At 41.9% G+C, this 27,776-nt stretch overlaps 1 protein-coding gene across 1 annotated transcript in view; it reads left to right on the top strand.

Annotated features, from left to right (window-relative positions):
* Positions 1 to 24,697, top strand: part of CAPN7 (calpain 7) — a 49,669-nt gene extending 24,972 nt beyond the window's left edge. Inside the window, exons 7-21 of the mRNA XM_075271298.1 lie at positions 2,124 to 2,250; positions 5,766 to 5,851; positions 6,563 to 6,656; positions 6,760 to 6,906; positions 7,152 to 7,258; positions 8,756 to 8,876; positions 9,621 to 9,765; positions 10,875 to 10,974; positions 15,159 to 15,294; positions 16,502 to 16,577; positions 18,096 to 18,241; positions 18,990 to 19,052; positions 19,133 to 19,263; positions 21,574 to 21,666; positions 23,857 to 24,697. Of these exons, the coding sequence (XP_075127399.1) occupies positions 2,124 to 2,250; positions 5,766 to 5,851; positions 6,563 to 6,656; positions 6,760 to 6,906; positions 7,152 to 7,258; positions 8,756 to 8,876; positions 9,621 to 9,765; positions 10,875 to 10,974; positions 15,159 to 15,294; positions 16,502 to 16,577; positions 18,096 to 18,241; positions 18,990 to 19,052; positions 19,133 to 19,263; positions 21,574 to 21,666; positions 23,857 to 24,001 (1,717 nt within the window). The 3' untranslated portion in view covers positions 24,002 to 24,697. The remainder of the gene's footprint in view (positions 1 to 2,123; positions 2,251 to 5,765; positions 5,852 to 6,562; positions 6,657 to 6,759; positions 6,907 to 7,151; positions 7,259 to 8,755; positions 8,877 to 9,620; positions 9,766 to 10,874; positions 10,975 to 15,158; positions 15,295 to 16,501; positions 16,578 to 18,095; positions 18,242 to 18,989; positions 19,053 to 19,132; positions 19,264 to 21,573; positions 21,667 to 23,856) is intronic.
* Positions 24,698 to 27,776: the final 3,079 nt, after the last annotated feature.

Consider the following 27,776-nt stretch of genomic DNA (forward strand, 5'->3'; position numbering starts at 1 on the left):
CCCCTCCAATACTTGAGTACTGTCAGGAGTAGGGGAGACGTTCCTCACCACTCAGCGGCATCCCTGTTAGACAGAGCTACTGCGTGTCCAGGTCATCTCGGTCTCAATGTTGCTGGCCCTTAACTAGATCTTGGCCCATGTACCCCAAAGAGCTCCCACCCTAACCAGGGTAGAAGACCACATCTATCCCTTAAATATCCCAATGTGTTCCATCAGCCGTGAGGTCTGACTTCTCAGGGGATCCAAATATAGCGGCAGGGATATATAAGCATGCATTACTTGCCAGAAGACTCAGGTGTCCACAGTTGGATGTTCAGACTTTCAGTAACAAAACTGATTAGTTTTTATAACTGTCTACAATAAACTAGTCTGCTGTTCTATGAAATTTTTCCCTAAGCCTAAGAAACTGCACTATTTACTTACTCACCACTAGATGGCGCATTAAGTACAGTAATTAGAGATGAGCGAACAGTGTTCAATCGAGTACATGTTCGATCGGATATCAGGCTGTTCGAGATGTTCGATTCGAGTCGAACACCAGGTGGCAAACTCACTAAAAATTTGATTCCCCTCCCACCTTCCCTGGCACTTTTTTTGCAACAATAACTGCGCAGGGGAGGTGGGACAGGAACTACGACAACGGAGGCATCGAAAAAAAATCGGAAAAAGTAATTGGCTGGCTAATTCAGGTGACCTCCAATTTATACGAACAGTGGATTTAATATCCGGTTCATATGAGACTGTGAACTATATGAATGTGAGACAGGGACAGATCTACAGGCAGGGTTAGCTGGGGATTACCTTTATTTAGGGGGGAATGTCACTCACCTAGCACTTTGGGGCTCTATCTGGTCAGGATCCCTGTCAGCTTGTGATATGCGGGAACTGACTTTTTCCCATAGGAATGCATTGACCAGCGTTGATTGGCCAAATGCCATACAGAGTACAGCATTCGGCCAATCAATGCTGGTTCTGCCAGAGGCTCGTCTGTTAGGAGGTGGAGTCTAAGATCGGACCAGAATGGAGACTGCTGTGGACTGATCTTAGACTCCGCCTCCTCCGGCAGAACCAGCGTTGATTGGCCGAATGCTGTACTCTGTATGGCATTCGGCCAATCAACGCTGGTCAATGCATTCCTATGGGAAAAAGTCAGCTCCCGCATATCGCAAGCTGACAGGGATCCCGACGTAATACAGTGACTTGAGCAGGTTAGATGCCCCCAGACATGCTTCCCCTGCTGTCCCAGTTGCATTCCAGGGTGTTGGCATCATTTCCTTGGGTGTCATAGTGGACTTGGAGACCCTCCTGAGTCGAATAGTGGTTTCCCCCTAAACGAGTATTTATTCCCCATAGACTATAATGGGGTTCGATCGAACAGTCGAGTATTGAGTGGCTACTCGAATCGAACTTCAAACATTTCACTGTTCGCTCATCTCTAATAGTAATACCATAGTTGGTTTTAAATAAATCTTGTTACTTATGATGAATAGCCACTTGCTATGACAAAGTCCCAAACTGACTGCACACTAGCAGCCTGCAGTTGTGTTCTTTGTTGAAACAGACCTCTTATAAATTGGTTAGTCTAAGTGCTTCCTCAAACAAAACAGTGCCCCATTCAGTGTCTATGGAACCCCGAGTATAGCAAAGCAGTGGTCTTTATCCTTGACAGTCCCATAGACATTAAATGGTGAGGTAGTGACCACTTCTACATACAGAGGGGGGAGCTTGATCCCATTCTTGTGATTGGTGATTATGCCAGTGGCCAGACACACAGCTACATCATTTAATTCTAGGAGTTGTTTGCTTTGGACTGATTTTCAGAAGGATCCTCTGTGAATAAGGTCGTCTCAGAGTGTCCTGCTGGAGGGAAGCCAAGCGGTCAGCAGTAATGATTAGTCCTCCATAGTGAAAGATGCTTTTTATAGCTTTCTCTTCTCTGGCTATTAGATAAAGGTTCTGGATTTTCTAAACCAGATGGCTGCTTCAATGTCTGTGACGCTGTCTGTGTGACTTTAGTATTGAATACTCACATTGTTTACTTGACACATTTTATTAATATGGTAAAAACTATATGAAACTGTGACATGGCTAGATTGTGACTATGCTCATCTTTTACATCTCAGAGACAAATTTGGCAAGTTGGCTTTGTCCCCCAAACAGAAAGCCATGTTTTCTCGGTGGGTGAGGCCAGATGACATCACAAACAACCCCACCATGATCTACACTGTGTCAAGTTTCAGCATAAAGCAGGTAAGACAGTACCGTACTGTATTGTAAGGCTGAGATTTTGTTCTTGTGTTCAGTCATAGTTATAGTTCCGGAGGACTACTGACATATGCAGAAGGCTGTAGTGTATGTCATTGTAAAGGCATGCAGCCTACAGTGGGATACATCCCTATATTCCATGTACAGCTCCTTGCCCCTTTACCATGGTAGATATTCATGTCTGGAAGTCAGCATGTTGCTGCTAGCAGGCTTACACTTCCACTCTAGATTAAGCTGAGGAGACACCCATTACCTTTCATGAGAAACCAGGAGCCTGTGCCGGCAGCCGTTTTAGAGGAGACTATCTTCCTGCTGTTTTTTTTGGTAATTATGTAACTGGAACACCCCATAGTTTCTGTTTCCTGGAGGTGATGGATGCCATACAGTGGTATTTATCACCTATAGGCTATTACTGCCTCAGTTAAAAAGATGCTTTTTATTGAATGAATAGCATAGTCTATTCTGTCCTGTTATTCTTGTGTTATACTACCGAGTACCAACCTTTTGGGCTCCATCTGACAAGCCTACAGATGGATTTACAGTGTAGGCCGCTTTCCTGGCCTACACTCTGAACGTGTGCAAACAACAAGAGGTGAACTGAGCCTAATATATACCCCCAGAGTATGTCAGAAAAAGAGAAAACCATAATGTTCAGCAAAGCACCACATTCAGAGCACTACTAGCATTTTTTTAAGAGCAGATAGAATACAAATTTTGGCAGACTCCTTCATATACCTCTAGTACAGAATAACTCTGCAGTGGTGCACTGATACAATACAACTTTATTCATCCTAATAAAGGGAAATTGTAATCTAAGTACCATGGAAATCATCTCCTATTATGAAGTGTAATGAATTATTATAAAAAATATGGCTATAGATGAAAAGATTTTATAAACCTCATAGCATCTGAATATAGTGACCACTGAAACTACTTCTATGTGCCAGTGAAATGTAGTGAAGGTTTTCTGAACTCTATAGACTAGCTGAAAATGTTTGCAAGAGTCTCCAATCTAGGAGCTACTCAAGAACCAACCAATCCAGCCTTCCTTGTTCATTTGTCCAGGTCATTTACATCAGGCATGTCAAACTCAGGGTACCCCGAGGGCCACATGAGTAACAAGAGGTTGTTGCGAGGGCCGCACACAGCAGCTAATGTCACACACGTATTTTAACAGCAGTCATGAAAACAAGATATGAAGTAGTAATATGTAACAGCAACTAATATATTTAACAAAAATACAGCAATTAAAAACTAAACATTTATTTGCTATAATTTTTTTCAATCTTTTTTAGATTATAAGTGGTGATCAGTCAGCCTTGTTCTCTGAGAAGATTTTGTTAGTTTCATAAAAGAAAATTATCTGTTTACATATACACCCTTCATCTGCCCCTAGATTCATGTCCCCCCTCCATCTCTGCCCCCAGTTTCATGCCCCCTCCATCTCTGCCCCCAGACTCATGTCCCTCCATCTCTGCCCCCAGATTCCTGTCCTCCCATCTCTGCCCCCAGATTCCTGTCCCCCCATCTCTGCCCCCAGTTTCATGTCCCCTCCACCTCTGCCCCCAGACTCATGTCCCCCCCATCTCTGCCCCAGTTTCATGTCCCCTCCATCTCTGCCCCCAGACTCATGTCCCCCCATCTCTTCCCCCCAGATTCATATCCCCATCTCTGCCCCCCAGAGTCATATTCCCCCCATCTCTTTCCCCCAGATTCATACCCCCCATCTCTGCCCCCCCAGATTCATACCCCCCATCTCTGCCCCCCAGATTCATACCCCCCCATCTCTGCCCCCCATTCATACCCCCCATCTCTGCCCCCAGATTCATATCCCCCATCTCTGCCCCCAGATTCATGTCCCTCCATCTCTGCCCCCAGATTCATGTCCCTCCATCTCTGCCCCCAGATTCATGTCCTCTCCATCTCTGTCCCCAGATTCATGTCCCCTCCATCTCTGCCCCCAGATTCATGTCCTCTCCATCTCTGCCCCCAGATTCATGTCCCCTCCATCTCTGCCCCCAGTGTCATGTCCCCTATCTCTGCCCCCAGATTCATGTCCCCCATCTTTCCCCCCAGATTCATGTTCCCTCCATCTCTGTCCCCAGTTTCATGTCCCCCCTCCATCTCTGCCCCCAGTTTCATGTCCCCCTCCATCTCTGCCCCAGTTTCATGTCCCCCCTCCATCTCTGCCCCATATTCATGTCCCTCCATCTCTGCCCCCAGATTCATGTCCTCTCCATCTCTGCCCCCAGATTAATGTCACCCATCTCTGCCCCCAGATTCATGTCCTCTCCATCTCTGCCCCCAGACTCATGTCCCCCCATCTCTGCCCCCCAGATTCATATCCCCATCTCTGCCCCCCAGAGTCATATCCCCCCCATCTCTGCCCCCCAGATTCATACCCCCCATCTCTGCCCCCCAGATTCATACCCCCCATCTCTGCCCCCCAGATTCATACCCCCCCATCTCTGCCCCCCATTCATACCCCCATCTCTGCCCCCAGATTCATGTTCCTCCATCTCTGCCCCCAGATTAATGTCCCTCCATCTCTGCCCCCAGATTCATGTCCCCCATCTCTGCCCCCAGATTCATGTCCTCTCCATCTCTGTCCCCAGATTCATGTCCCCTCCATCTCTGCCCCCAGATTCATGTCCCCTCCATCTCTGTCCCCAGTGTCATGTCCCCTATCTCTGCCCCCAGATTCATGTCCCCCATCTCTGCCCCCAGATTCATGTTTCTTCCATCTCTGTCCCCAGTTTCATGTCCCTCCATCTCTGCCCCCAGATTCATGTCCCCCATCTCTGCCCCCAGATTCATGTCCTCTCCATCTCTGTCCCCAGATTCATGTCCCCTCCATCTCTGCCCCCAGATTCATGTCCCCTCCATCTCTGCCCCCAGTGTCATGTCCCCTATCTCTGCCCCCAGATTCATGTCCCCCATCTCTGCCCCCAGATTCATGTTTCCTCCATCTCTGTCCCCAGTTTCATGTCCCCCCTCCATCTCTGCTCCCAGTTTCATGTCCCCCCTCCATCTCTGCCCCCATATTCATGTCCCCCCATCTCTGCCCCCCAGATTCATACCCCCCATCTCTGCCCCCCAGATTCATACCCCCCCATCTCTGCCCCCCATTCATACCCCCCCATCTCTGCCCCCCAGATTCATGTCCCTCCATCTCTGCCCCCAGATTCATGTCACCCATCTCTGCCCCCAGATTCATGTCCTCTCCATCTCTCATACAACTCCTATTAGATGAATGGGTTGTTATTATATGGTATTGTTTTTAGCAACTACTTCATACACACGCAGATATTTATCTATTGGTTGTGTATGTGTGTGTGTGTGTGTATATATATATATATATATATATATATATATATATATATATATATATATATATATAGGTATCTGGTTCATATTTATTTAGAGAGGGACTATGTAAGATGTGCCGCAGGAACTTTGTGAAGGAAGTAGTGTAACCAATGTGTGTATTTTATCTACAGACAATAGTGTCAGATTGCTCTTTCGTGGCCTCCCTCGCCATCAGTGCTGCTTATGAGAGACGCTATAATAAGAAACTGATCACTAGGTATGTCACAGTGAAACATGTAATACATTGTGCGAAACATTTAACTAGTTTTAGAGACTTTCTGTTTAATGTTATGGAGAAGTAATTTTAGATGTATCTCATATATTCATATAATTCCTAAAATATTAGTGGTGAGCGTGTTTAGTTTTTATGTTATAACATTTTGTATGTACAGTAAAAATAAGTAGTAGTGGATATAGACATGCTAATGGTGCTGCATTTGACATACTTTTCCAAACAGCAAAAAAAAAGTATAACAACATATACCACCCCAATGGAGGCTAGTACAAATAAGTCAGTGGTTTCTGAGGTTTTTACCTGTAGATTTTTTTTTTTTCCAGTGGGAAGTCAGGTTAGGTTTAAGACATTGTCTGGTAAAAACATTGTCTGCAGGCTTCAGCTACTCCCATACAATGCAGTATTGAAAAGGCTGAACTCTGTTTGAGATCTATCCAGCTCTTATCTCCTGACCAGGTTCCAAGGAGCATCAGGGTTCAGGAGACACTGCTTAACCCAACTGGGTTACAACTCAATGTCTCAAAATCAAAATCTTTAAATGATCAATTTCATATCTTGTAGAATGTAAAATTACAAATGTAAAGAAATTCAGTTACAGGAAACTGTTTTGATAGCCTTTTTATAAAACTGTTCTTTCAAGCTACTTTTTTGATAGTATACCAATATATTGTTTTTTTTTTTTTTTTTACTTAGCATCATCTACCCACAAAACAAGAAAGGAGAACCGGAATACAACCCATGTGGGAAATACATGGTGAAGCTGCACATTAATGGTGTACCTAGAAAGGTAAGTCTTCATTGTACTCCTGAAAGTGGTTCCTATACATTTGTCTTACATGAGGTATGCTGTAATTGTTCCTTGTATTGTCATATCTATTGTATTTTTACAGGTGATCATAGATGATTTTCTGCCCGTGGATCATAATGGAGAGTTGTTGTGCTCCTATTCTAACAACAAGAATGAATTATGGGTATCTCTAATTGAAAAAGCCTACATGAAAGTGATGGGAGGTTATGACTTCCCAGGATCTAATTCAGTAAGTACTCTCTTATTATCTTTCTGTGGTTGTTTAGGCATCTGTGTTGTGCACATTTAGGTTTATCAGCAGTAGTGTGATGTGACTGCTGTGAGATGTTTAGGGCTTATTTACACTCTCCAGACAATGGAGTGTAATTCTGTCTTTACATTGATCAATTATTTCTTTTCATTGGTTAGTTGTTATATGGCCCCATAAGCATTGTTACAATGCAAATTCACATCTGTGTGGTACGTGTCTTTCAGAACATTGACCTGCATGCACTGACTGGATGGATACCAGAGAGGATTGCTATGCACTCTGACAACCAAGCCTTTGACAAAGAAAGCACATTTAGGATGCTGTACCAAAGGTATAATGCCAAATGTGTTCTACTTGCTTCAAGCTACAGTCTCCTGTTCTGATCCTTGAAAACCCCTTTAAACTTGGAATGTATTGAGGTGTGAGTTTAGGTATTGTTACACTATTGCAGACCACTAATGAATATCTTAAAGAGGACCTTTCATCTCGTAGGGCACATGCGGCTAGAAAGCTGACAGTGCGCTGAATTCAGTGCACTATCGTCTTTCACATTCTGTGTCCCTGGTGAAGAGCTATCGGTGCCCGTACTGTAGCTCTTCACTGTCAGAAGGGCGTTTCTGACAGTCAGTCTGGAACATTTTTCCTCACAGTAGCACCTATAGCGCTGTACTGTGAGAGCAGTGAGCGACAACGCTGGGTGGTAAGCAACACCCCCTCTCACAGTACAGCGCAGTAGACACTACTGTGAGGAAGGGCGTTCCTGACTGACTTCTGACAGTGAAGAGCTAGGGTACCGACATCGATAGCTCTTCACCAGGGGCACAGAATGGGAAAGCCAATAGTGCGCTGAATTCAGCGCATTGTCGGCTTTCTAGCAGTATATAAAGCTGCATGTGCCTCAGGAGGTGAATGGTCCTCTTTAATAAGGTGTTATAATATGTCTGGACCTGAAATGAGCTGTAGTCACAGTATTCATGCATTACGGTCTTGCTGCAAGGAGGGATGAACCATAATTCTTCCTGTGTAACGTGCGGGATTGATCAATGCTTTGATGATGTCATTGCACAGGTTATTTCTGGCATATAGATAATATGCATAGGTTATTTAAAGGGAACCTGTCAGGTATTTCCACTCTAATCTGACCCCATATGTAGCATCAAGTTATGAACTTTTTAATAAAAAAAAGAGTTTTAAAAAAAATACCTTTGATTCTGGATCATCTGCTGGCTGAATGAAATAAATGTGTTTTATGTCTTGATTTTATATTTTGTTCTTTTCTTTTTTATTTCTTTCACACACTGTATGCAGAAAGATGGATGTCATGATAGATTTGCACCTCTGCTGTGCTTTGGCTCCTTTCTGGGTACTGATACTGCTGATACTGCTGTGAGAAGAGGATGAAGCATCTGTCATGGCGGTGTCAGGCCCATTATAAACATATGTCTTATTGGCCTTTCCACCAGTATCACTATCCACATACTCTTAGTAGAATTGGGATTTAGTTGTGCTACAGCTCAACATCCACAACTTCTATTTGCTACTATTATTTTATCATAGAAGTAGAGCTGAACTGCAAAGAACAAATATAATAAAGAAAGCTCATTTCTTGACCGCATCCCCAGACATTTAATATCTGCCTCTTATTTTTAGTTTTTAGTCCATTATAACACTTTCGTTACTAACATGCATTATTTTTGTTATGTTGTTGACCACAAATGACCAATGAAACCGTTTTATTCTATGTTATTTTTCTGTCCTACTATACTTTGGTGATATGTTAAACTTTTCTTTTTTATAGAAAATATGTAATTATATGTGTTCATTTCAGATTTCACAAAGGCGATGTACTTATTACAACAGCTACGGGTGTGATGTCTGAAGAGGAAGGTGAAAAATGGGGCTTGGTACCTACACACGCTTATGCCGTCTTGGACATAAGAGAATACAAGGTTCGGTGTGATTGGTTTGTCTTTTTATGTGTTACTGGTTAATGCGAGTTAATAACAGCCCCCTCTAGTGGCAACTTTGTGCTGTAGCAATGTATTTATTTAGGAAAACAACCTATTACATAGAAAATGCTGTGAAATTTACAGGCAGTATATTATAGTACAAGAGGTCCTGAGCAGACTAATATAATAACTTTTTTTTTTTTTGAAAAGTTCTAGAATAATCACTGAGTGGGGCTGCCCACAAAACTGCTAAGCCCTGAATGTGCAGTGATATTAAGTAATGACTGTCAAGTTAAGTTCACATTTACGTTAATAAAGCCCATTGTTCCCATCCATCATAGGGTGAGAACAATGGACTTAACCAGAGCTGGAATGACTGACACAGACCGAGTACACTCCATCTCCATTCATTCCAGTATATAAAAAAAAAATAGTTTCCTGACGCTCGCCTCCATTATGTTAGTTTAGTTTTCAGTCAGAAGAGAAAGTTCTGCATCCTATGATGAATGAGCGCAACAGGCTTCATTAATGGAATTGTGCGGCTCCAGATTGCATTACATTTTTATTTATCTCTAATATTACTAATATAGTAATAACTGGGGCATGCAGTTACGTAATCAAATAAATGTTACAATGTAAATAAGTAAGTTGCAGGGTCAAGGAAACCCAGCCATCTATTGATGTTCAAGTGCCTCTTGAAAGCAGCAAAGGAAAAATCTTAGATATGTATTTCTTATTTTTCAGACATTGCGGTTTCTCCAGCTGAAAAATCCGTGGAGCCACTTACGGTGGAAAGGTCGTTTTTGTGAGAAAGATGAGAGAAGCTGGACACCGGAGTTACAGAAATACTTAAACTTTGACCCCCGGACTGCGCAAAAAATTGACAATGGTAATTTATCTTAATTCTCCTGCTGGGACAAATGGTAGGCAGTAACTAGGGGGAGCCCTGTTAAGACTACAGGGAGGTAACTGTTGAGAAGCCTGTTGTGACTACTGGGAGGGGTGTGGTGGGGGGAATTAAGGAAGTGGCAGGTTTATGGTGACTATTGATAAAGTAAGTGGCCACTGTGACCATTGGGCAGCTGCTGCGACTATTGAGAAAATTTGGAAAGGGGTTGTCAGGGAAGTACAGAGGAAGACAGAAAATGTTTATTTCCAGAGGATAGGGGACACCGCTGTAACAACCAAGGGAAGTGCTGTTTTAACTGTGTGACCTGCAAACCTTTATGTGGGTTGTATGGCCAGGTTCACACGTTGCACACCAGTCACTTTTTAACCAGCTTGCATGGTCCTATTCCTGAAGTGTGTCATTAATGGCTCATCACTTTGTCCAGTTGGTGTGTTGGCTCTTGCAGACACGGTGCTGTCAGTTGTTCTTTGGAGGCTCCATGGATGAAGAGTTTTTCTTGCTCATGACAGATATCATTTAAAGGGGTTGTGCCAAGTTTATAACTTTTTCCCTGTCCCCAAACACAAGAATAGGATCCCTTGTACCTCAATGTAAATTGAGCGACAGTACAAGAGACCCCTGTTCTCATCATTGATGTGGATGATTAAATCCCCACTGGTTTGCAACATATTTCCAATTTGTTCTTAAAGTTTGTCAAAGAGTACCTGAGTTTTCATAAAATGTTGAAATCTCTGCAGGCTCATGCTAGGCAATCTCCTCTGTCTGTATAAGACGTCTTACATGGTGTCCTATCAGGTTTTTCTGCTGCTGATAGTCCCGTTATAGCTGCAGCACGTTTTGCATGTCTCTCTCAGGCTGTGGGCATGTACAATCAGAAGTGTTTTGCCCTCCTTTCTTCTATCCATTATAACTACTGCTGGTTTATGTACAGAAGAAACAAATAGCTGAGAAAAGCCCAAGAGAACATGATATAGGAGGTCCAGGGACACGGAACTGCAAATACCTGCAGGCATGATGCAGCTAAGAAGTTCATAGATATATGAACTTAGCAGTGGACATATCTATAATAAATGTGATTATACTTTTAGGTATTTTCTGGATCACATGGGAAGACCTGTGCCAGTATTATGATGTCATTTATTTGAGCTGGAATCCAAGTCTTTTTAAAGAGTCAACATGCATTCACAGGTAGGTCATATAAGTTATCAAGGTTTATCTATTCTTTTGGGGTACAATTCTTTTGGGGGTGTCGACTTTTCATGATGAAGGGTCTACTGAATCTGTTCTGCTGCATTCTATTTATTTTTTACATGTATAGCTGCCTGGATACTTTTTTTTAATGTAATGTAGCTAGGGCTTATTTTCAGAGTAGGGTTTTGTTTTCAGAGTAAGGCTAATATTTCAAGCATACTCCAAAAATCCTAAAAAATCATGCTAGGGCTAATTTTCGGGGTAGGCCTTATTATTGGAGAAACACGTTAGCTCCATTGATATTATAGGGATTCTATCAATGGCTCCAGTGATTTTTAACTAAGCATATATTTGCATAGCCTTTAGAAAGGCTATTCCACACATACCTTTTGTATGTTAATCCTCTCATCCGTTTTTGAATTATCCCACTTTTATTGATATGCTAATTAACCAGCACAGAGAACCAAAGTTCACTGAGCACTGTCTGATGTGTGTAAACAGGGGGAGGTGAGAGCAGGGAGGCTGCTGCTGATGGTGATGACTCATCAGCCTTCCCTGCTCTCACCTCCCCCTGTATACACACAACACACAGTGCTCAGTGAACTTTGGTTCTCTGTGCTGGTTAATTAGCATATCAATAAAAGTGGGATAATTCAAAAACGGATGAGAGGATTAACATACAAAAGGTATGTGTGGAATAGCCTTTCTAAAGGCTATGCAAATATATGCTTAGTTAAAAATCACTAGAGCCATTGATAGAATCCCTTTAAAGTTTTATCAGATCAAGGATATTTAATATAGTTCTTCTAATGATTATTTGCATAGCATAAAAATCTGTTGTGGTTATGTGATGGAAACACAAGTGCACTAGAGATGCGCGAATAGTGAAATATTCGAAAATTCAAAATTCGACTCGAGTAGACCTCAATATTCGACTATTTGATCGAATATCGAATCCCATTATAATGTATGGGAAAAACATGCTCGTTTCAGGGAACTCAAAATTCGACCAATTGGAGTCACCAAGTCTACAATGACACCTCAGGAAATGATGACAACACCTCTGGAATGCAAATGCGAGAGCAGGGGAAGCATGCCTGGGGGCATCTAACACGCCCAATTCCCAGTATTACGCCGCTATCACAGCCTATCAACTAGACATTCAAAACTCAATATAACCTTTATGGGAAGTGGAAAAATACTTGGAAACCTTCTTTCCTCCACATTAGTATGGACAGAAAGACAAATTTTAAGCTAAAGAAACATTAGCATGCACCCCTTTAAATCACTTTGCCCATGACAACCACAGATGGAATAGGCAATGGGAAATCCAACAGCCCCCACCCTTAACTGTCATTGTGTATGTGCGTGCGTGTGTGTGTGTGCGTGTGTGTGTGTGATGTGGTGAGACCTCCAAAAATTACTTTTGTGACCCTTGAGATGAGCCCTTCCAAATTAAGTTAGAGGCCCTTAAGCTGAGATGGAGATGGAAAACAGGAGATGGGAAAGGTATATTGGGAGCACAAACCTATGTATGTTAGATGTATATAAGCGTACTGTATAGCAAGTATACACCTAGTTTACAACAGGTATAGGACAGGAGCTGGGAAAGGTAGATTGGGGGAAAAGGTGGTACGTAATTGGAGCCTTAACAAGGGCTTTTGGGAAAATTAGTTGCAAAAAGATTGTATATACAGATGGTATATATATACAATCTTCAAGCAGTGGTAGATGGAAGTTTAGCTCTTATAAGAGCTGTTAGTGTAAGATTCCTGCCTAAATAATTCTAATTACTAGCTAACCCTGGCAGAACGTCTATCCCTGTCTATTTCACAGTCGCATCTGAACCGAATTTGACACCCACTATTCTTATAGAGTGGAGGTCACCTGATTTAGCCAGCCAATGACTGTATACGTTCTTTTTTTTTCAATTCCTACATTGTCCTAGTTCCTGTCTCACCTCCCCTGCACATTTATTGGTGTTAAAAAAAAAAAAAAAAAAGCGCCAGGGAAGGTGGGAGAGGAATCGAATTTTTACTGCGTTTACTGCGTGTTATTCGACCGAGTACGAGTATTTCGAATACCATAATATTCGATTGAATACCTACTCGATCGAGTACTACTCACTCATCTCTAAAGTGCACAGTTTGGATAGTCCATTTACATTGGTATACGTTCAGCTCTCAGCACCACCACTGATCTTCATGGTGATTACCAGGCACAGTGCTGACTATTCTGTATTGGCTGTGCCTGGTACTACATGTAGCTCTCTCCACTTGATCTATGAAGTGTATGGTGCAGTGCCTGGAAAGCAGTGAAGAAGCCTATTCTATATTCTGGCTCCCCCTATAGTTTTCATACTGATAAGCTATCCACAGGCACCAGAAGCTACAGCAAACAACAGGGCAGGAAGAAGCCTTGCTCCTTTTCATGTAATAGAAGATCTGCAGTACTCTAGTGGTACCTTTATACAGTGGACAGAACCTGCAGCTCTGCTCCAATTACTTACTCCATAAATCACAGTAGCTTGGGGCTCCCAGAGGCAGCCAATTTGACAATGTTGCACCTCTACTGATCAGATATTGATGATCTATCACGTTTGATAGGTCATCAGTATGTAAAGCACCTGGGAGCCTGGAAAACGTTATAATGTCTTTTAATCATTGTTTTACTGTGTCAAAAAAGTATAAAGTCGTCATGACTTCAGACCTATGTAACTCATGGTAGGATTTCTCCTCCTTCTGTAACATTGTGCACTGCTGAGCAGACCTGGTAATATTCCTGATTTCTCCCCGTCTAACATTTGGTATCCAGCGGTGATGAGGATATTGGAAATGAGTAGTGTGAGTCATTACATATGACACATAGGCTGGAGCGATGTGATTAGCGATGTCACAAGCTTTAGACTACGTGGATCCTTACTGAAGGGAATATACTGAAACACTAGGGGAGGAAAGTGGAGAAGGAGAAAGATCAGAGAGTGTTAATAAGATGTTAGCCAAGATATGGATCTACTTATTCAGATTATAATTCTGTGCTCATCCTCCTCTTTGTAAGAATCACCAGTAGTATTGTTCTGCTGATATTGTTGTAAAACTGTTCTTATTCTTCTTTCTTTACTGCTGCTATAGATGGCTGCGATCCCACCCTTTCTGTACAGATTGAGAATTTGTTCACATTATTGAAGTACGCTGTAGATTTTCTGTCAAAGAATTGCATGCCAAAAATCTGCAGCATTTTACAGTACCAGCAAAGTGAATGAGATTTTGCTAATCTCATCCACACTCTGCGGAGAAATCTGCAGTAAGAATTGACCTGTAGTACAGATTTTTCTAACAGATAAATTGCAGATTTCACCTTTTGTAGTGCAAAGAGCAAAACCTTCTGCAAACCTCAATTGCTCCTGAATGAAATCTGAAACAGAAATGAACAGAAGACTGTAATTGTGGTGCTAACACCAATTTATAGCTTCCTGATTCCATCTTCCATTAAAGACTGTGTCTCACAAACTACAGCTCTCCATTCTGGATCTTAATAGGGGGTGGCTTGAGCAGGGGACTCTCTGTTATTTCCATATATTTCAATAGAGATTCACCATTGTCTTTTCAGCTTAAATAAAGCAGACATTTTGCTTCCACACTGTGAGTCTGCAGCACAATATCCATACCAGACATCCCACAGATCACCAACCTGCAGCAAAAACCAGCAGAAATTGGCTGCTTTGTGCTGTGAGTTCACAGGCCATTTCCTATGCAGCTAGGCCAGGTTTCCACCTTTTGCACTGCTCAATGTCCGAACAAGCAGCAATATTCGACATGGTGCATGTTCAAAAGTGACTTGTGCTACAGGTTTTTTCTGCAGTGTGTATATGGGATTTGTTGAATTCCCATCCACTACACTACACTACAAGACATGTTGGTGATTCTCCGCAGCTAACCCATTGTGAACTTGCAGCATGTGGCCTTATCCGCTGAAAACAAAGTGTATCTAATAGGGGCATGTTAAAGTAAAAAAAATTATAGCCCTCCACAATCCTCTAGGCCTCCAGACAGCCCTGGCCCCTGCTGAGTTCTGCTTCCTGGAGTCTCCCACCAGCACAAAGAAATAACTGGCTGTTTATTATTTCTATTTAATATTATAAAAGAGGAAACCATTACATATTGTAATATTTTATTTTACAGTACATGGGATGCAAAGCAGGGTCCTGTAAAAGACGCTTACAGTCTTGCAAACAACCCTCAGTACAGACTTGATGTGCAGTGTCCAAAGGGCGGAGCTGCAGTGTGGATTTTGCTTAGCAGACACATCACAGATAAGGTTTGTATTGCAGATCACCAGTTTTTTTAGTTTGCCATGTAATATCATCAATTCCTAACATTAATGGAATTGAATATGGAATCCAACTAGATTTTCAGCTCATCTCCATAGGACCAGCTATTGTAACACCTGGGAATCTGCACCTGGCTGTGCATTAAAGAGGACCTTTCATGGGTTTGGGAACAGGCAGTTCTATATACTACTGGAAAGCCAATGTGAATAGAAGCAGAGCTGCTTCTAGCTGTATACATCTTCCAGCAGTCATATCAGCTGATTGGTATGGGGGCTGTGCTTTGGACCTCCACTGATCACACAGTGATGACCTATTCTGTAGATAAGTCATCAGTATCCAATACGTGTGGGGTCTTGGACAACCCCTTTAAGTTTTCACTATTGGAATTTCACATAATTTATCTCTCTCTTATTAGGTCTTTGTCACAATTGTACAGAAATATTATAATATTGAATATGATGTCATGTAAAATATGTGAGAATAGTTATGTTATTAAATATTCTACCTGATCTCCAGATCAGAAGGGACGTCATAGAAGAAGCAGATGGTTTTGCAATATTCTCTGATGTATAAATCTACAATCTGAAGTTGAGAAATGTACAGTTTGTGTCACAGATATTTCTGAGCGATTATACGGGCACTCCTTGAGGCCATGAGCATGTAAATATTTAACCAGAACAAAGCCGGCCGTTCTTACATTAATGGGAAGTCTGCACCTTGCCAGGTCACCTGTTACTGTCCATATTGTACATTGTGACATGCCAGATGATAACGCAGAGATTGTGCACAGATATTCACTACTTTTGTTATCACATGGACCCAATACACCCATGTCCTCAATTGTGTGTGATGTATTATCTGCACAAAGGATCGGAACCAAAAATTGGAAATGTGGTTATTTTTTTTATTTTTTTTGTTTTTTATCGCTACAGTTTTTTTGTAGGCTATATCCAGAATCCAGCATATTAATCCAGCCCTGCTAGTTAGGGTCACCAGAATCAAACAGTGTCTTTACCTTGTGAACCAGAGCGTCCATTTTGTCAATATGCAAATGATCACTTTTTATTAAATTAATAAGTATTATTTTAAATGTATAACAATGTGAAAATCTAGTGTCTAAATCAGGAATTATAGGGAGGGATGGCCAGGTAGGTAGGTAGATAGAAGCTACTAAAATGATGTTGTTTCTTGTAGGATGACTTTGCACAAAATCGAGAGTTCATTACATTGGTTGTTTACAAGAATGATGGCAAAAAGGTTTACTACCCAGGTGAGTTGTACTGTAATAGTTATAGGTATGAATACTAAACTCTCCATAATGTGGCAGTAACAAGTGCGGCACACGTACTGTTAACCCTTTTCAGATCCGGAGCCAGTTTAACCCTATGCGTGAGCACAGAGTAATTTGAGACAGATTTGTTGCTAGGAAAACGCTGCCTCATTGTTAAAAGGAGATTCCCATCTTCAGAAATTATCTTCTATCCACAGAATAGGGAATGATTTGTAGATTGGTGGGGTCCAACCAGTGAGACCCCTGTTGATCAGGAGAATTGGTGGTGTTTTGCTATCCGTGCCAAATGGAGCAGTGATCGGGACAGATATGCACTGCTCTAAGGGGCAACACGGTGGCTCAGTGGTTAGCACTGCAGCCTTGCAGCACTGGAGTTCTGGGTTCGAATCTCGCCAGGAACTACATCTGCAAGGAGTTTGTATGTTCTCCCCATGTTTGCGTATAGGGCTTACAATCTACATTAAAAAAAAAGATATACACTGCTCTATTCATTTTTGTGGGAACACCAGAGAGGTCAAGCGCTGTACTTTGGCTATATTCTGCACTCCCATTGAAATGAATGGAGTGGTCTGTCCCAACCACAGCTTCATTCAGAGCAGCGGACAATCCAGCTGTGATCACAAAACCAGAATTATTTGAGAGACTCAGGTTGCTAGGAGAAAGCTGTGTACTACTATATATTACCTGTGACCTCCCATGTCCTTTCCTGAGGCCACTGATTGGCCTCAGCAGTCACGTGACTGCCAAGGAACGGCCTAAGGAAAGGGACATGGGATGTCACAGCTGGCAGAGAATTCTGGCAAAAATAGACAGCAGAGTAACAGGACTGAGCCGTGCTGGGTGACACTAGAGCATTGGGACAAGTGGGTATGTTTTGTTTTTTTTCCCATTTCTTCCTGCCTAGACAATCTCTTTATCATCTATCCCATGGGATAGGGGATAACTTGTATACCAGTTAGGCTGGGTTCACACGGGGATTTTTGGACCGCCTCAGAACCCGGTCCAAAAAACAGCTATCCGTGACTGGATGCCGGTGCAGTGCATCGGCATCCAGTTGCGGCATTCCGCTCCAGGCTAGGCCCAAACTAATGGGCCTAGTCAGGAGGGAGGTGTTGCGTCGAAGATGCTGTGGCGGAAGTGAACAGCTCCCAATGAAGTCAATGGGAGGCGTTTTTTGGACTGCATTCTGAGGACGTTTCCGTATCAAAATCCGGTCCAAAAATCCCCATGTGAACCCAGCTTAAGGGTTCATGTACTGCATTACTTGCTAGGCAGGTTACTATCATTTCTCTGTCCTTCACCACCTTGTGTATATGCATTCCAGAAATGGAGCATAATGTGATAATGGCGAATAGTCTTTGCTGGCTACACCCCTATTTATAAGGGTATTACATGCTATAGATTTACTTCTTGTATCTTTTCCATTGCATAATTGACACATCCTTTGTGCATTATAACTGTTGCTGTTTAATGAACGCTTTTTGTTGTGTCTTACAGCTGATCCTGCTCCTTATATCGATGGAATACGGATCAACAGCCCTCATTACCTTACAAAGATTCCTCTGACCACCCCTGGAACCCACACATTTACTTTAGTGGTGTCTCAGTATGAAAAGCAGAACACTATTCTCTACACGCTTAGGGTAAGTGCTGGGTAAACTAGATAAAGAGAAGTGAAGAAGAATTAACCGCAGATTTTGGACTACAAGGGGCGCAAGGAAAGTGCCCCAATCTATTTTCATAGTGGAAGAGTACAACTTTTCAGCAGGTGGCAGTGCCCCAAAAGAAGCCATTAACTTTCATGGAGTGCTGCTGTGAGAGACTAAAAGGAAACCTGTCGCCACAAAATTGTAGTATAATTCTTTAGGCAGTAGCAGGAACAGTTGAGCAGATTGATACGGAGGTTTTTTGGAAAAAAGATTCTGTAGAACGTGTCATTTATATAGCTCTGCTTTTTCTGTGCTTGGAATCTTTTAGTAATCTAGTTGGGGGTGAAGTCCTATCAGTGATTGACAGCTATCTGTATTAGCAATCTAGCTCTGGGTCCACTGTATATCAGCTGTGCAATAGTACTACAGCTCTGTTCACATTCAACTGAATAGGAGCAAAGCTGCAGTACTCTGGCATGCCACTGGGGGTGCTATGCTTCAAACCACACCAGTCATGAGAATAAGGGTCCAGTGATAAAAAATTCTCAAATGCTGTTCTATAGATGATAAGATGTTATGGTGAGGCAACCCCATTTTAAAAAGTCTGAAGATATATATATATATATATATATATATATATATATATATATATATATATATACCCCGTCTGTGGGTTATCATAATAGGTTGCACCCCATCTTCTTGCATGAAAGATGTCAATGTTATTGGCTTTGTATTTTAGGTGTATGCAGCTTGCAAGTTTACATTTTCCAAGATCCCAACACCGTATACAATCAATAGACGGGTAAGAGTGATGTGCCCAGCGGGTTATAGGGCACCATGGCTGACATTTTGTGTAGGATTAACAAGTATATTTTCTTCCAGATTAATGGCCAGTGGAAAGGCCATAGTGCGGGAGGCTGCGGTAACTTCAGAGATACCCACAAAAATAACCCCATATATCAGTTTAACTTGGACAAGGCTGGACCATTACTGGTTGAGCTCAGAGGACCAAGGTTGGTTATCGGTCTTATATAGTATATTGTGAATTCTACTAATATTTTATGACAAATGTAAATGAGCAGTAACTATATTATTTTTAATAATATTCTACCACTAAAGGGGTTTTGTCATTATAGACCCTTATTACCTATGCAGACAGTAGCAGATATGTGTTTGTCTGCTCGGGGTCTGACCACTGGGACCCCCAACGATGAGGAGAACAGAGGCCCAAAAATTCCCCTGAAGTCTCCCTCTGAATCAAGCACCACTTTCCTGCCTATTCACTTCTATGGAGCTTATGGGTCCCCAATCTCCAGAAGCCCCATAGAAGTAAATGGAACCCCAGTGGGGCAAGTGCACTGGATTATCTTACATGGAGGCTGCAGGAAGATTTTGGGTCCCCATTCTCTTGATTGTTTGGGGTGTTTCAGCAGTTGGCCCCAGTGATCTGACACTTATTCCCTATCCTGTAGTTAGCGCATAAGTGTCTGTAGCGACAAAACCTCAATTTTTCAAAAATTGTTCACAGATAGGAGACTGTGTAAGTGAATGAAGTCCTTCCTATACATTTGTTGTTCTTACACCACTGCAGCCAAACACTGCCCTCATTTGTCACATGCTGTATGTACACGTGACTGCTAAGGCCAGTTATTGGCTGCAGTGGGTGCACGAATGTGACATCATCACTGCAGGACCAACATTGTAAAGATGAGCAAAGACTATTACGTTACATAATATGACTCTTGTACAATTTTTGGCCAGTTCCACTTATCCACGAGTCCCCTGGCCTCCTTGTGATGTAACAGAATAGTAACGTGACTGATTTGCCCACTGTTGTGTGATTTGCTTTCATCAGTGCAGCCGCTGAACTACAGCTCACCATGTCTATCCTAGATATACACACCGGTATTGAAAGCCCCTGTATTTCTGCCTGTGCGGGACACTCTCAGCTATAGTCTAGCAGCCGTACAGATGAAAAGATTTCCTGTTGTCAACTAAGATTGCTTCTCTGCTATATCCAGTATGTAGGAAGATCAGAGGGACACAATCTGGAGCACATTGAAAGGCTGCATATAAGTAAATTATCCATTGATCATAGAATGTATGGGTAAAAATAAGAATTTTTATAAAAGGTTAATATTGGAGGTAAAAATGATAAGGATAAACCAGTATACAGCAGGTGAAGTAAGTATTCAATACATCATCAGTTTTCTAAGTACAAATATTCCTAAAGGTGCTAGTGACATTACATTCTCACCAGATGTCGGTAACAATCCATCCAATCCACACAGGAGAAAAAATCAATCCATAGATGTCCATACGTTAAGTTATGTGTAATAATGAGAAATGACACAGGGAAAAGATATTGAAGAAGCTTACTGACATTTATGTAATACTTTGTACAAAAGCTTTTTTTGGTGATGAAAGCTTTAAGACTCCTCCTATATAGTTGGCAGCAGATTTTTATCAAGAATGTCTTGGTACATTTCACCATTCATCCTTCCTTTAATCACATGAAGTTTGCCAGTGTCTTATGCTGAAACACATCCCCACACCATGATGTTCCACCTCCAAACTTCACTGTTATTATGGTGTTTTGGGGTGATATGCGGTTGCCTTTTGGCCTCCAAACATGGTGTGTATTATGGCATCCCAAGAGTTCAATTTTGGTCTCATCTCACCAGTCTCTATTCTCCCAGTATTACACAGGGTTGTCTAAATGTTGTTGAGCAAACTATAAACACCCTTGAACATGGTTTTTGTTCAGTAATGGAGTCTTGCGTGGTGGGTGAGCATACAGGCCATGGAGATTGAGGGCATTACTTATATAGTTTTCTTTGATACAATTTGATCCCAGGTTTTTCTGGAGCTCTCCACAGGCGGTTCTTGGCTCTTCTGATAATTTTTTTCACTCCTTTGACAATCTGAAATCTTGTGCGGAGCTCCTGGCCGGGGCCGGTTTATGGTATTTCTCATTCCTGATAGATTTCAGATGGTGTCAGGACTTTCCATGGCTTTTTTCACCTCTTTCTTCATATGTTCAGTACATTTTGCCGGGTGTTATTTCTCATTATTACACATCTTACACATCATTTCTGGACAGCTAGGGTTTGATTTCTTCTCCTGTGTGGATTGGATGGGCTGTTACCAAAATCTGGTGAGAATTTCATGTCAGTAGCATCTTTAGAAATATGTTTACTTAGAAAATTGATGACGTGTTCAATACTTATTTCACCCGCTGTGTATTCTTCTGCTCTTATCTGTTCTAAATGCATCACATATTACTAGAACATGCAGCTATAAGCTTTTCATTTACTTTGCAGGCAATACAGCGTGGGCTTTGAGGTCATAACAGTGTCCACATCTGGAGATCCGGGGTCATCAGGCTTCCAGAAGAAAAGCAGCGGAGATTACAGGTACCACATGTATCCATCTTTCAGTGTTGATCGAAGCACTACAGTAAATGCCTGTACACTGGCAGCTGCTAAAACAGACAGCTTATCTTTTGAGATACCTTTTCCAAGACTTTGATGTACTATATTGAGGCTGTTTGTTTTATACACTCACAGCATATACATCTGACGGAGAGTTGTGGCAAATACAGTGCAGTGATAGCCATCAAGCAGTAGGGGGCCCTCTGTATAGAAATGCTCAGTCAGATTCACTCCTATACGGTAGACAAAAACTTCATAGTGATGTGTGCTGGCCAAATGCGTGTCTCTTTGTCCTCAGTGTAGTGAATAGGGGCTTATAGAAATGTTACTGCCTACACCAGGAGCTTTTCTCGAAATATTAGACTTACTATGGGGCGTTCACACTACCGTTATTAGTGTCTGCTGCTAGTATTTGTTACAAAATGCTGAGAACGGAACAGAACCGTCATAAATCTGTTAATTCCATTGATTTCAGTGGTATGTTATTTGTTGTCCATTTAAACCAAATCCATCACTTGTCCCTTCTTTTTCGCGGACATAATAACACGGGATGCAGGACTTAGGACAGAAACCTTAACAATAAGGTCTAGGGCTAACTAACAGTAACGGGCAAGCATCCATTATACTGTCCGTTATTATTGTCTGTTTTTTTCTGCACTTTCAGAAAACAGAACCCCCCCCAAAAAAAGCAAAAAAACTAATATGAAAACGGATTACTGATACTACGTTCACACTAGCGTTTGGCTTTCCGTTCTGGGGTCTGCTTGGGGATCCAAAAAACGGAAAGCTTGCAGGACTTTTCTCTCCATATTTTTGTAAGCAGATTTGGGGACAGAAACCCCAAATGGAAATGAAGTGCTAATGTGAACCTAGCCTAACTGATGTTAATGTGTCGGGGTTTTTTTTAACTGATCCATTAAATGTCAGTCAGACCTGCAAAAATTTAGATTCTGCTACTAAATCGGAGTAGATCATTTAAAAAAAACACATTAACATCAGGACAGTGATGATCGATCAGAACAGACACTCCGGGTATATACCATCACTTTACTAGATTGGAAACCTACTTGAATTGTGAACATGCTGCTTAAACACAGTTGTATAAATGATATATAAATTCATATACATAAAAAAAAATAGTAACCATTTTGGAGATTTATTATCCCCTATGCTAGAAAAGGTCACACAACAAAACTATTAGATATGAGCGAGTACTATTCAAAACTGCCGTTTCGAATAGCACGCTCCCATAGGAATGAATGGACGCAGCCGGCGCGCAGGGGGTTAAGCGGCCAAACGCCTGAACAGGATGCGTGCTGGCTGCTTCCATTCATTTTTTTTGTGACCTTTTCCATGCTAGAAAAGGCCACACAAAAAAAAAAAATCACAAACTATTAGAGATGAGTAAGTACTATTCGAAACTACCGTTTCGAATAGCACGCTCCATAGGAATGAATGGACGCAGCTGGTGCGCAGAGGGTTAAGCGGCCATTCATTCCTATGGGAGTGTGCTATTCGAGACGGATTTTTTATTTTTTATTTTTTTTGCTCGACCCGAGTATAAGCCGAGGGGGGCTTTTACAGCACAAAAACTGTGCTGAAAAACTCGGCTTATACTTGAGTATATACGGTAGTTTTGCAAATTTGCTGCATTTCCAACTGAGCCCCACAACCAGGAATGGTTTCAGATCTTACAAGATGAAGGCTTTCTGTGACTACATCTTACCTTATGTTAACAAGTTGTAGTAGTAGCTACACTACCTATAGATAAAGCAGCTGCTCAGTCCCATTTCAGTAAATGGGGTGAGCTGCATTACCAAGCACAGTTCCTAAGCAAGGTACAGCGCTGTGCTCCCTGTTCAGTGAAGAGGCCACAGCACTAACATGAACGCTGTCACCTCTTCAACCAGCTGATCTGTCAGATCACATAAAGCCACTTTCATCCACATGTAAATTGGGCTGAGCTGCAATACTGGCTGCAGCACACAGATAAAGGGGAACGTGTGGTGCAAGGTGAGGGGCTCGTGTCACCCCAACAAGTGCTGCAGTTCCCAGCAGTCAGACCTGAAACAATTTAGCACCTATGCCATCTGTATATTCCGTCCTTCCATTGTCATGTTCCATAAATGTAGATTCTATTAAATGAGAGTGTACTGTTTTCTGTCTCCACAGATGCGGTTTCTGCTATCTGGAAATAGACAATGTACCTGCAGGACTTTACAATATTATCCCTACCACATTCTTGCCCGCACAGGAAGGACCCTTCTTTTTGGACTTCAATAGTGTAACCCCCATCAAAGTGTCACAGCTACAATGATAAAGGAAATAAAGCGTAATACTTCTCAGGACATTTCTCTGCAATACAATTCCACCTTGAGGGATAATCCTGCAGGCATGGCGCTTACATGTGATACAGCACTAGATTATCATACACCGCTTTCAAGTCCTACTCCATGAAGCAGCGCTCTGTAATGGAAGGGAAAGGCTACTGCTGACACGCAGTGTAAAGCTCTACTTGAATATTTTATTGGAGAATTTCAAATAAATAGCCTAAAAAAATAAATATTTTTTCACCACCATGCTGTAATAAATTTTAGTTGGATATAAATTCTATGGGTACTAATTATGCTTTGGCCCATTTACAAATGTAGGTGCATGGTTTGTTTGTTTTTTATCCATGAAATTACATGGGGGGCTTATCATCAAATCAGTTGTTTACATCGCAAAAGTGGAATAATAATCCACTAGTTTAGTTGCAGGTAAGGTTAAATAGTCACAAACGTGATATAAATGGTGGCAGAAGCTACAGCAGCTCTACAAGGGCGTCGGGACAGCGCCTCACCTTCATGTTTTCTGTTCATGTGTCTGATTTTCTATCCGTGTCAATTGTTTTTCACTTTCACAAAAAAAAACACAGACCACAAAAGGATGACGTGTGCTGTCCATTTTCACTTACTTGCATGAGCACGTTTGGTTTGAAAAACATAGAAATAGGTTATTTATGGGGTTTTGTATGGAACCATGGTCTCTAACAAAAAAAAAAAAAAAAGTGGGCCTGTGTGTTGGTAGAAGCTACGGAGAGCACACGTACAATACATACAATATACACACAATACAGCAGCTGCCACTGTGATAACCCTAAATGGTGGGGATTATTTAGTAAGATTGTTCTGACCTGTTAAGTTCCTGAGGATAGGTCATTGCTATATAAATTGGGGGAAGGGGAGGGAGCATGAGGGATGATTTGACTTATGGTTATATAGAATAGTGTTTCCCAACCTGTTTGAAATTGGGGCACCCCTACCTAAAATTTTAAAAAAATAAATAAAAAAAATTGATGTGGTTTTTAGCAGAGGTTTTAAAGGGGCTCTATCATTGGGGAAAAGTCATTTTTAACTTAGCACATACTTTCATAGCCCTTAGAAAGGCTATTCCACACCTACCTTTTGTATGTTAATCGCCTTAGTTTTTGAATGAGCCTGTTTTTATTCATATGCTAATTAGGCTCCAGCGAGCACCCAGAAGTCATTGTGCACCCTCTGCTATGTGTGTGACAGCAGGGAGAGGAGTCATCAGCAACCTTTCTGCTCTCACACACACACACATAGCAGAGGGTGCTCGCTGAGACTTCTGGGGTGTAGGCTGAAGCCTAATTAGCATGTGGATAAAAACGGGCTCATTCAAAAACTACAATTTACATACAAAAGGTAGGTGTGGGATAGCCTTTCTAAAGGTTATGCAAGGAGGTGCTTAGTTAAAAATGACTTTTCCCCTGGGTAAGCACACCTCTAAATTGTTTCTTTATCTCTGTACCGCAGCCAAAACTCTCATTGCTCTCCGATGGAAGAGTGCCTCTCCTCCCTCTGGCTCTGATCTTGTAGCCTGAGTTAAGGATGTCCGTAGCATGGAGAACTTGATGGCCACACTTTACCATACTGTTGAGGCGTTCCAGGCTATATGGTCATCTTAGGACGCATACTGTATTTTGAATGGTCTCTTTCCCCTTCCCTTCCTCCTCCACCCCCTCATTTCCACTCTCAGGTTTTTGTGATGTGTATACATTTCCAGTCTATTTGACGGTATATGCATTGCTTCACGTTCATGTTTTTTATGTTTTCAACTTGTGTTGTATTGTATTTTACAAAAATCCTTTCAATAAAAATTACAGTTCAAAAAGAAAAAAAAAAAAAAAAAAAAAGGACTTTTCCCAATGATACAGCCCCTTTAAATTCACGACTTAAGTGTGTGAAGTAAATATGTTTCATTTATAAAATTAGAAATCCTCACCAAAACTGTTTTGATGCAGTTTTAAACTGCACTGTGAATGCATCCCTAAAACTTACACCAGCCTATGTAAATATGTCTTCACCTCCCCCCTCTCCCTTTCTGGGATCACATGGTGTTGGTGTCTGCCATGGTGACAGGGTCCAGTGAAGGCCACCATGTCATCCTCATAACTATATCTATAAGCCCTTGCCTCTATTGTGTTCAAGTCCCAGTCCAAAAAAAAAAAAAAAAGGTAAAATATGAAAGAAAAAAAAAAGCCATTTTTCTTTTATTATTTATCTGTAAAGAAAACTATATTTGGTATGTCACATTAATTCAAAAATGGTACCAATAATAACAGATGTTCCCGTAAGAGAAAAAAAAAAGCCCTCACACAACTCCACTAATCTCTCTATATTATAAAAATGGATTTCTGTCTGTCTGTTCTTTATGTGCGACCAAACGACTAGACTGATCTTCACCAAATTTGGCGCACAGAATACCTCAGGTGTCCGGGAAGGTGTAAGATGAGGCCTCAACTCGCTTGGACGTACCGTTCTGGAGATACAGCATTCCCAAAACAATGACCCCCCCCCCCCAATTAGCCAACACAAACCTGCAATTCTTTCACTCAAATTCCAACTGCAATACACACGGTCACTCCACATGTACAATACAACACTGATATTCAAATGTGACACACGCATCAGTGGATTAGATACACAGGTCAGCACACAGTATCACACGCCAGAGGATTAGATATGCGCGTCTGCACACAGTACCACACACCGGAGGATTAGATACGAGCATCTGCATACAATTACACACGCCGCAGGATTAGGGAGAGTTCACACAGTGTAACGTGCCGCGTGATGTGGCACGTCTACGCCGCGGGACACTTTGCGGGCCGTGCACGCCCCCATTGATTTCAATGGGAGCGGGGATCGTATGCGCCGCGCTAGTTTGTGGCCGTGATTTTGCGGCCGCAAACTAGCGCGGCGCATACGATCCCCGCTCTCATTGAAATCAATGGGGGCGTGTACGGCCCGCAAAGTGTCCCGCGGCGTAGACGTGCCACATCACGCGGCACGTTACACCGTGTGAACCCTCCCTTAGATACGAGCATCTGCACACAGTACCTCACGCCAGAGGATTAGATATGTGCGTCTGCTCACAGTATCACACATCAGAGCTTTACTCCAGGTTTCCATAGCAACCCAGCCATTTTTCTTCACTGCTGTATGTCAGCTATAAAGGGGTAGCGCACTGTGGATGACACTGTTACACAAGATCACATTCACACAGCTTTACTCCAGGTCTCCATAACAACTGACCGCAGGTTTTTCACTGATATCTAAACTGAGATACACATGATCACTTGACGCTTATGGACACACACACAAACTACATACAAAATACACCAGTGCAAAACTGGGAAATTCTTATGGGCCACTACACAAACAAAAAATGAGATACACCCGTTTGAAGCCGGGTCCTCCTGCTAGTGGTATAATAAAGTTAGGGCTATGTAAGCTTGGTAGCGCTGTAACCAAAATAAAGGTAACAGCTCATTTATGATGCCCAATGCATTTTTGCCATGCAACTAAGAAAGTGTTTGTTAAATTTCATCAATAATTGTTTCCCAAAATGGTGAAACAGAAAATTACAACTCGTTATGTAAAAAACAACCGTTCATTGTTTTTCTCAGTGCCAAACTAGGCCACATCCTTAACGGGTTAGGCTCTGTCCACACAGGAGAAAATGAAGAGGAATTAGAGTTGGTTGTTCGCATGGAAAAGTCTGCCTCTGATTTTGAGGCGGATTCC

Source organism: Leptodactylus fuscus, chromosome 4 (assembly GCF_031893055.1).
Source record: "Leptodactylus fuscus isolate aLepFus1 chromosome 4, aLepFus1.hap2, whole genome shotgun sequence".
Taxonomy (NCBI): Eukaryota; Metazoa; Chordata; class Amphibia; order Anura; family Leptodactylidae; genus Leptodactylus; species Leptodactylus fuscus.